Below are 10,181 nucleotides of genomic sequence, written 5' to 3' on the forward strand. Positions count from 1 at the left end.
TCTTTATTCTTATCACTTTCGGTACAAGGCTTGGCTCCAACACTAAATTTCCTGGTGCATTTTTTTCTCCTTAAACTGCACATTTTGTATTTGTATATTTACATAGGAGTGGTCACATCTAGCCACATAACAAAGTCAATATTAGGCTGTCTTGAAATCTCCTCTGCCAGTGGAACCAATCCCTTGCTCTTAAATTTAATCTCAGGCAGATTCTTAGGACAAAGGCAGATACCAGCCACATTCCTTTCCAGAACATTACAAGAATGGTTTCTGCCTGGGTCCAGGCCACTGTCTTCCACACTCGCACTGGGATGGCCCATTAAGCTCAGCTAACAGTGTTCAACCGCTTTCCCAGTCCAAAGTCCCATTGCCTTCCACATCCTGCCAGCCCCCAACAGGGGCAGGCGTCTCCAGTTTTATCCCGCTCCTGGTACCAAATTCTGTGTTGGTTACTTTTCTATCACTGTGACAAATACCATGAACAAAGAAACTCATAGAAAGCATCCAACTCGTCTTATAATTTCAGAGGGTTAGAGTCCATGATGGCAGAGCAAAGACATGGTGGCAGGAACAGCTTAGAGTTTACATCTTGGTCCACAACTAGGCCACTCCCCTAATCTTTCCCAAACAGTTCCACCGACTGATGATGACATATTCAAACATATAGGCCGCTGATGTTTCTCATTCAAATCAACATTCTCAAACCAACCCAGGTCCTGCCTTCATCTGTGAGGCCCATAAAGATTCTCAGATATTTGTTGTAGACAGGTTACTCATGTGGTTGACTTTGTGCCTCAGTTGCTCCCATTTTAGAAGTGACAAAAGTGAGAGTAGGAGTGTGGCTCAAACGCTTGCTCAAGGTCACACACGGAGCAGGTAAAGTCCTCTAGTAAAGTGCAAACAGCTTAAATGCTATCATTACTTTTTTTCTAGCTGTTCCTGAGAGACACACCCTCATCATTTTTAGTACACAAACCAAGTCCAGAAGGTTGTCTCAGAAAGTAAAGTGGAACCTTGCTCACCGGCTGCTCTTCAAAAGGAATCCATTTCCTCTTGGCTCCTACCCTGTGGCTTAGCCCTCTGGACGGACCTAAGCTCTTAACGGCAAAAGTGAGTGTCTTTCTTTCTCAGTGTCACAACCCTAAGATGGCTGATCCTAAACTCACTGAGGAAAGAGTGGGCAGAAGATAAAAGATTTGGGTTTTAAAGAGTAGCCTTAAAATGTTCACATGTTTCTAGAATTACAAGGATAATTACACAAATCAGGAAACTGGAAGTGCTTCTGAGCGCATTGCTTTTCTTGTTGCTATGACAAGAAATGACTTGAAAGGGGGACGGGCTTGTTCTGGATTGTGATCTGAGGTTAATGCTCCATTGTGGTGGGAAGACACACAAACCTCTGGGAGCAACAGTAGCCATGGTAGCAGGAGTGGGAGGATGCTTGCTCCTACCTGAGGTCAGGAGGCAGAGAGAGGACGTGACATGGGCGCTCAGCCAGGCGCTCACTCCCTGTAGCTAGGCCGCCCCTCCTTATAAAGGGCTCTCCAACTTCTCCAGCAGCACCATTGGCTGCGGACCAAGGGTTCAAACACATGAGCCCGTCAGGAACCAAAATTCCTTTTTTTTTTGGTAAAATTTTAAAACTTTATTTATACACAAAATCAAAACATTAAACCTTGACGACATAACAGGCTCACAGTACACGTTTCCTAAATCTTGATCATGTAAGCATACGGAAACACAGTGAGCAAATGGCAAGTCTCATGAGAACTACAAACCAACGTGATAATCAGTTTTCTTTTAACTCAGTGTCTTTTCTGTTGAAACAGGTGTCATAATGACTTGTAGTTACAGAAATGCTAGAAAGGAGGCCTCCGTCTGAGTTTGGCTAGGTGATAGGTCAGAAGTTATTTTGTGCTACCTTATATCAGCCTAATCCTCATTATGTTATTAAGTTTCTATAATGACTCAGGGATCTTTCTATGGAAGCCCAACTCTCAGTCTCCATCTTTTCCTCCTCCTCCATTTTCTTTTATATAGGACCACTATCCTTTCCTCTGACTTTTCAAGCACTGTGCAGCCTTTTTAGCAGCATACAAGTGTTGTTTAAGCAAGGAAACTCTATTTATTTTTCTACAATACCAGAAAAGTCCTGATCAGACAAATCTGCTCAGGAAGCCAAGCAGCTCACTGAGCCTATATGTTTTTTCTTTGTCTTTCTCATAAACACTTGTTTCAATATGATCCTTATCTTTATTACAATCCTGCAAAGGAGAGAATACCAGGATTCCTAAAATTGCTTGCTTTCCCTTCAGGAGAGTACGTTAAGTGTCATTAATTGTATAATCATAGTCTTCCCAGTTATACTGAGACATGCTGAGAAAGAATAACGGAAAAACCTACGGATTCAGTTATAGTTTGTCAGCTCCTAGAATTTCCCTAAGTTTTTCTTCTTTAACGGTTTCTCCCAGATCCTGTGTTTCATGCTTATTAATACCACTTAAGTAATGTATTCTATGGAAGACGCAGTGTTTTTGGTAGCTGACTAATCCAGGGAATTACCATTGATGGTATTCTTATAAACACAAGCTTTTATAAGACTTGTTACATTATCACAGCCCTAGCCTGGGGTGAGGGGCCCTTAAGAGCAAGGAATTCAAATATTAAACATGTCAAGAACACAAGCAAAGGTTGTGTAGTGAATTCCCACCAAAGGGCAGGGAAGGGTCAGTGGAGGACGTCCAAGCCCTGGAACACTGACCAACAGTGCCTTCAGAGGCTTGGCATTGACACGGGTAGATTTCACTATACAAAATGTCCTGTGTTGCGGGTTTCTTAATGCCACCACATCTACAATTTGAAAAGGAAGCAATATTTTTTATTATGGAATGAAGAGCCCAAATTCTTAAGAACTGCTTTGTGAGCTTGCTTAATTAGCACTGAGAAGTCAGTGGACAGTCCCGTGTTTACACCTGGAACGCACGACTTCCAGCCCTGCAGGCTGCCTAGCTGCACTGCGTTGTGTCGTTCTTGAGGAGAGCTGGCTCCATACACTGATGGACAAGGAGTCCGAATGCTCCACCAGTGAAGGCCTGGCTGTCCCCAGAGCCGGGACCAGGGTCTAGAAACCCAGTGTGTCAGTCAGGCCTGTGTGCTCCGCTGTTGAGGTGCAGCCTCCATTTCTGTGTGCTGAAAGATTCTGGAGTCTTCTAAACTGGGTCTCTTCATCTATCTCACCTGGCACACCAACTCATATTTTTTTTTTAAAGTTCACACATGTAATGTGCAATATTCTCACTGATTGACCACTCTATTTCCTTAAGCACTTATTTTTCCTTTGCATTGTAAATTTTAGAAGTTTTTAGTTTATGTGTCTGGGTGTGCGCTGTTCTCCCCTCTCCCCTCTCATGCCTGGCCGCCTCTCTTTGTTCTTCCAGATGGTCTACATGAAGACCAGGCTGGTTTACGCTTCTGTTCTGGTGATTGGCGCGCTTTGCTTGTACTTCAGTATGGAGCCTTTCAAAGAACTGCCATTCGTTTTCAAGAAGAGTCACGGGAAGTTCCTTCAGCTTCCGGATGTAGACTGCAAGCAGAAGCCACCTTTCCTCGTGCTGCTGGTGACCTCATCCCACAAGCAGCTGGCAGCCCGCATGGCCATCCGCAAGACGTGGGGTAGAGAAACCATGGCGCGGGGGCAGCCGGTGAGGACCTTCTTCCTTCTGGGGACCTCGGACAGCGCCGACGAGATGGATGCCACCGCGAGGGAGAGCGAGGAGCACCGTGACATCATCCAGAAGGATTTTAAGGACGTCTACTTCAACCTGACCCTGAAGACCATGATGGGCATGGAGTGGGTGTACCACTTTTGTCCCCAGACAGCTTTCGTGATGAAGACAGACTCGGACATGTTTGTGAACGTTGGCTATCTGACCGAACTGCTGCTGAAGAAAAACAAGACGACTGGGCTCTTCACAGGCTACATAAAGCCCCATGACTTTCCCATCAGGCAGAAGTTCAACAAGTGGTTTGTGAGTAAGTTTGAGTACCCCTGGGACAGGTACCCGCCCTTCTGCTCTGGGACAGGCTATGTCCTCTCCAGCGATGTGGCGATCCAAGTGTACAATGTCTCAGAGAGCGTTCCGTTCATCAAGCTGGAGGACGTGTTTGTGGGGCTCTGCCTGGCCAAGCTGAAGATCAGGCCCCAGGAACTCCACACCAAGCAGACCTTCTTCCCCGGGGGCTTGCGCTTCTCCGTGTGCCGCTTTCAGAAAATTGTGGCCTGCCACTTCGTGAAGCCCCAGGACCTACTCACATACTGGCAGGCGCTGGAGAGCTCTCAAGAGCAGGATTGCCCTGCTGTCTGAGGGGAGCCTGGCGGCACCAGGGACAAACTTCTGATAACCTGGGGTGGTGATTTGGAAAGAGCTGGGATGGTCTTGCTGGGAGCCGTCAGGGGTGGAGAGAGAGCGAGGGTGACGGACGGTGGTCTCGACGCCGTGCGTGCATGAGCATGGGTGTAGCTGCGAACAGAGCAATGACTTGTTCCCAGCAGGCACCCAGAGCAATAACAGATCTTGTCTTTCAGGCCTTTGCACTACGTTCTCAGTGTTTGAGACAACACACCTTCATCTACTCATTTCAGGGCTCGGTGTACATCTGACGCCATGGATGTGATCTTTCCCATTTTACAGCTAAGGCACCAGCAGCCAGGGTCACTTACTTGTCCAAAGACTCACAGCCAGCCCACGGAGCAGGAGTGAGAATCAAGTGCTGGCAGAATTCAGTTGGTGGCCCCAAACTGGGGGTCCCATCCCTCGGGATAAGGTGGTGTAGGAGATGTTTGCGGGTGAGGTCTTAAAGCTAATTAGCACTGTTCGGTCCCTTTCCTGAATCCTCTGCCCCTTACTCAAATGATGTTGCTGGGCACTGAGTCTGTGTTAGGCACTTGGTACCCAATGTACCCTCAGTATGGTCCCAGGAGGCGTGCAGGCCTGCAGCCGCTGTAGCTCACTTCCATGCTAGAAGCCACTGCTGAGTCCTGCTATACAGACTGACCGCACTCCTGCCATCCTGCTGAGGGTGATGCACCTGCTGAGCCTTCTAGGGCCTCTCTATCTGGTCTCTGCTGCAAATATACTGATGGGTTGATGGTGACCGGTTGCAGGCCCAGAGCACTTCAGACCTCAGAGTTCAAACTCAAGGGCCACCTGACAGAGGCACGGTCTGCATGGGTGTCCAGGAACTTTCCTGGGACCTGGGCTGGGTCTAAGCTCTTGGGGTACAGAGTATGGAAGCAGGCGCAGTCTAGGGCTTCCTCCTATGTCTGTGGTCCTTCCTGACCTTGGGTTTTCACACCAAATTGTCACGTGGTCATAGACATGCTGAACGTTGCCTTTTGAAATGTGACTACTTCCCGTTCCCAGCTCGGTGTCCCCAGCCCTGAAGATTATCAGAGATGGATAGAAACAGGGACTTACGGCGCAGACACCGGACATGGGATCTTGCTCTGCATCGCGGGAATTACCGCTTCCTCCACGCTTCTTTCTCTACTAGATTTTCCACTGTGCTTGGGGCACAGGCCTCATGTGACCCACTGCACAATGGTAGACGTTGGAGCAAGCTCTCACCTGAACTCAGGGAAACTTGACGGTCAGAACACCCCGGAAGCCACCTCCAGGGCCATGTTCCCACATTTGTTCCTGTCCCTCCTCTAAATCTCTTCCACAACTCTTGGGGGGAAAGTCTCCTGTCTGTGACATTCTTCAGAATCCGCATGGTACCTTGTTCTGAGCTCTTAGTTCAGAATATGTGAAGATTGGAACCAGTTAATGAGAAAGTGTTAACTGTTCCTGGGTGAGTACTGGGGGCTGCGTATGCCATCTGAACCAACCCAGCCAGAGCTTCTTCTGACAGGGCCGGGGTGGGGGGAGGAGGAGAGGGAGCCAAGGCTTGCATCAATGTGGTGGACATTGCTGTTTAGTGGGTGGAAGAGCTGGCGTCAGAAGTGGCGCCAGCTGCTCTGCATCGGACCTTCCTTGTAGCTCCACGTTCATTAGCCATATTGATCACTGCCCCAACACATCAGCAGCAAGGTCAGGGTTAGGGGTCAAGGACAGCAGACCCGAGCGGGCACTCAGTGCTGCGAAGACGGTGGGGCACAGGTTCCTAGGTCTCTACGTGCAGACACCAGGATGGTTTGATTACTTGAGATGGGACATAGACGTGCCTCCAGTCTTCTTTTTAGCCTGGGCGGTTGCCTTGTCACTCATTTTTGCATACTCAGATGCACACTTGTCACAAGGCAAGTATATGCCAAAGGCCAGGTGTGCTACAGTGGGGACATGCCCTAAAGGAATGGCCCACAGTCACAACATCTACAAGGTTCCCTGAGCTCCAGACTCCAGGCAGAGGGGAGACACACACACACCTCTCTACTGAGGGTGCATATGGCTCTAGCCATCCCGACTGCACACACAGCAGCACTATGCTGTCCATTGCTAGCCTCAGGATGCAGTTTTGAAGGAACAAAGGCAGGCTTCAGACACCCTAATGGCAGACTAAATAATTAACAAGCTTAATTTAATACGGTAGCTGCTGGGCACCATTTAAAAAATAGATGAGACATTGTTTAAGTTTCATCCGTCCCTCCATTTGGAAACATTTGTTTTCTCATACCATGTTTTCAAAATTGATTAATTTTCAGTACCCATCACATTGGGGCTGGCATCTTAGCTTTTTCTAGGCTGCGTCTCCCCTGGTAGGTTTGGAAATTTACTCCTCTCTGGCAGGAACTTTGGCTCAGGTGTGGTAGGGAGGAGACTCGTAATTAATTATTCATAGGTCCTAAGGGGACTTCCAAATGGAGGTGTCCGACAGTGAATCTGACTCTGTGTGAGGGTCCTGGGCTGGGAGTGAGCAGCATCCCTTCTGGCCTATGTAAGGACGGCTCTGTGAGGTAGGGGGCTTGCAGCCAGGTTTGGCCAATTTAGTTCAGTCTACATGGTAGAAGGAGAAAACTGGTCTTTACATACGTGCATGCACACCTGTGCATGCGCAGATATGATAAGCAAAATCTCAACAACAATAAATGTTTCAAATGCTCCTTCAGCCACGGACCCAGTCTGAGTCCCTTTTCTTGCTTTTGCTTCTGTGTGGCCCTCGCATGCTGCAAGCTCCTGAGTGTGAGCACTGGCACGGGTGTGGTAAAAACAGCAACAACGACAAACCACCACCACCACCAACAGCAACCCTCTCTCAATTACAATGATTTGCAAGGTGCTTTCATTTGGTTGGGATTTTGATGGAAACTTTGTTAGGGGCTTGCCCCAGCTCCCTCTAGTTTTCAGCCTCTTAACCTAACTCCCAGGGTAAGACCCTCCAAGACAGCCTCAGGGTGTCCCCGGAGGGGAAGAGTGAAACCATCCCAGCTCAGAGTCTGGAAAGGCTGTCTTCTCCAGCCTGCGGAGACCCCGAGGCTTGGAACGAAACATAACAGCAATAGAAAAAAAAGTTTTAGATCAATTAAAAGCAGCATTTTCTGATTACCAGGCACACGCATTTAAAATACAAGCTGTGGCCAAGTGTCACTTTTTGAGTGGTATTGTGTTGTGGTTTTCGGTGCTGGGGGCAGAGCCCACACACCCATCAGGGCCCCCGCTGTGCCTCCCAGCTCCTGTTGAGTCTGTTGCTGTTGTTGTTGTTGTTTTGTTTTATTTTTGCACCTTGCATTCTACTACCTCCAGTGGGGTCCTTGGGGATCATGGCCTGACACCTGCAGTTCCAATGGTGTGCTGGGTAGAGAATGTTAGTGAGAAATTATTTCTGTATTATTAACTGGTGTAGGAGGGCTCAGCCCACTGCAGGTGACACCATTCCCTAGGTAGGGTAGGGCAAGCAAGGATCCGTGTGTTTAGCCTCTGTCCCCCTGGACCCTGGGTGTGCCCAGCTGCTTTCTGCTCCTGCCTTGACCACCCTGCAATAATAGACGCAACCCGGAACAGTGAGCCGAATAAACCCTCTCTTCTCTAAGTTGCTTTCTGTCCGGGGCATTTGTCACAGTAACAGAAACGAAGCTAAAACAGATGCTCAGGGTGATTGGTGCCTGCCTGCATGATTGGTGCCTGCCCGCGTGACTGGTGCCCGCCCTTATGACTGGTGCTCCCCCCCCCCCCCCCGCGTGACTGGTGACTGGTGCCCGCCCGCGTAGGTTCAGACCCTTCTTAGACCACTGTGCTCCTGAATGACATCTCCAGTGCCACCCCGCTGTCCCAGAGGTGAGCCCAGAAGCTTACATTCTGCTTCGGGGAATGTCCGAGGGGGAGAGCTGAGTTATTCCTCTTGGCCATACGAGACATAAAAATTTACCCTCCGTGACTGGAAACGACTCACCTGCAATTGCAGACAGTTTGTGGTCAATTTGATTTCGTAAAGGATAAAAAAAAAATGTCTATGTCATTGAACGGGCGTTTGAAATTGTCATTTGCCTGTATGTTCAGGGGGTTCTAACAGCTCTCTTACTGTATTCTGGGAGTGGGTATATGTGTTTATGATTTGTTAATGATATTTAACCTCAATAAAAATTAAATTATGATTTGTTAATGATATTTAACCTCAATAAAAATTAAATTATGAGCAGCATACTGTATGTGGGTGGTTCTAACCTTCTGCTCCTCTGAAGTTAGCAGTGTATGTGGACTGACTTAGAACTGAATTGGGCAATCATTTTTGGTTTTTAACTGATGTTTTGTCTGGAAAAAACTTTTTAAAAAATTGCCTTTGATTTTGTATGCTTAGGAAGAGCCTTGCTTATCTTTGAAAGATAAGACGGCTTCTATCTTTTTGGGGGGGGGGAGCAAAACCATAAAATTACAGTTTGGAGGGCTCTCGCAGTCAGTGTCTGAGGGAGCAGTGGAGAGGCTGTTGGTCATTATAAATCCAGACATTACAGGCAATCATCCTTTGGAATTTCCTCTCTGCTATACACTTTCCTTTGTTTAAGCTCAAGAAGATAATTTAACGAATCGACTGGGCCTTTGGTATCTTTGAGTTATTTGCTCAGGAGGTATAGGTTGGATTCTTGATCTCTCTTGTGAAGCAGAAGTATCTCCTTTTGGCTTAGCCTCACTGCAACAGATGCCACACTGCTGCCCCCAGTCTCTGCACCATGCCCCCTACCTGCCTGGCCACCTCTGCCAGTTTCAGAAGCTGGGAGCACCAGGGAGGCCACAGTGCTGGGCGTGGAAGCCCAGGATGCCTGGAGACCGCCGCTTCCCGTGGCTCTGTTCATTCCCCTGACAAGCCAGATACGCCTTGCCTCTCAGTGACCGGGCGTGGAGACTGTCGGGGCTCGCTGAACGGCTGCCCTGTCCCACCCGCCTCTCCAGCTAGGCTCCCACTGTCAGCCATCCTCAGCCCCTCAGTACACAGTGTGCCCTCCCGGTCTACACAGGCATTTCCCCGCCCCCACCCCCTCCAGTGTTGCGTATTTTTTTTCTTCTCTCTCTTAGTGCAAAAACCCTTCCAAAGACCAGCCTTCCCCTTGCTATCTCTTTTCAGCTTGTTTCCCTCCCCCATCCTGCTAGAGGGACAGTACCCTCCCTCTGCTAACCACTGCCCTACAGGAGGGCAGAGTCCAGCCTGCTCCTTGCCCGTCTACTTCATGGCAGACACAGCGGCCTGCATTGGATTGTTAGGAAGCCGAAGGAGGTGCTCGGCTCAGTGGATAAGTGCTTGTCGTGTGAGCGAAAGGACCCTTGTCAGGATCCCCAGAATCTATGTAAATCTGGGCACAAGAAGCACCGTGTCTGCTATCCCCGCTTCCCCCGCTGTAAGACGGGAGGTGGAGATTCCCGGACAGTCGCAGGCCAGGCGGCCTGATATATATACAAGGTGGAAGGCAAGGATTGATGCCAGTGGTTGTCGTTTGACCTCCGCACCTGTTCTGTGACACCTATATGACAGAATTAAGACATGGAAACACACATGCAAACACGCATGTGCGCGCGTCTGTGTGTGTGGAGACAACTTGGAGAAGCGGGTTCTGTTTACACTATGTGGGTTCTGGGAGTCGAACTCAGGCTGGCATGTGCCTTTACTGGCTAAGCCATCTCACTCCTATTTTTGTTTTGTTTTGTTTTGTTTTTTTGAGACAGGGTTTCTCTGTGTAGCCCTGGCTGTCCTGG

General features: G+C 48.7%; 1 protein-coding gene across 1 annotated transcript; it reads left to right on the top strand.

Moving 5' to 3' along the window:
* Nucleotides 1-3,431: 3,431 nt before the first annotated feature.
* On the top strand, nt 3,432-4,470 carry B3galt5 (beta-1,3-galactosyltransferase 5). Its single transcript, XM_051150502.1, has one exon. It carries the CDS (start codon nt 3,438-3,440, stop codon nt 4,362-4,364), a length of 927 nt encoding a protein of 308 aa, XP_051006459.1. The 5' UTR covers nt 3,432-3,437; the 3' UTR covers nt 4,365-4,470.
* The last annotated feature ends 5,711 nt before the right edge of the window (nt 4,471-10,181 follow it).

Source organism: Acomys russatus, chromosome 8 (genome assembly GCF_903995435.1).
Source record: "Acomys russatus chromosome 8, mAcoRus1.1, whole genome shotgun sequence".
Taxonomy (NCBI): domain Eukaryota; kingdom Metazoa; phylum Chordata; class Mammalia; order Rodentia; family Muridae; genus Acomys; species Acomys russatus.

What these genes read in the sequence shown, in the direction of transcription:
- B3galt5 (XM_051150502.1), top strand. Translation starts at nt 3,438, where the DNA reads ATGGTCTACATGAAGACCAGGCTGGTTTACGCTTCTGTTCTGGTGATT.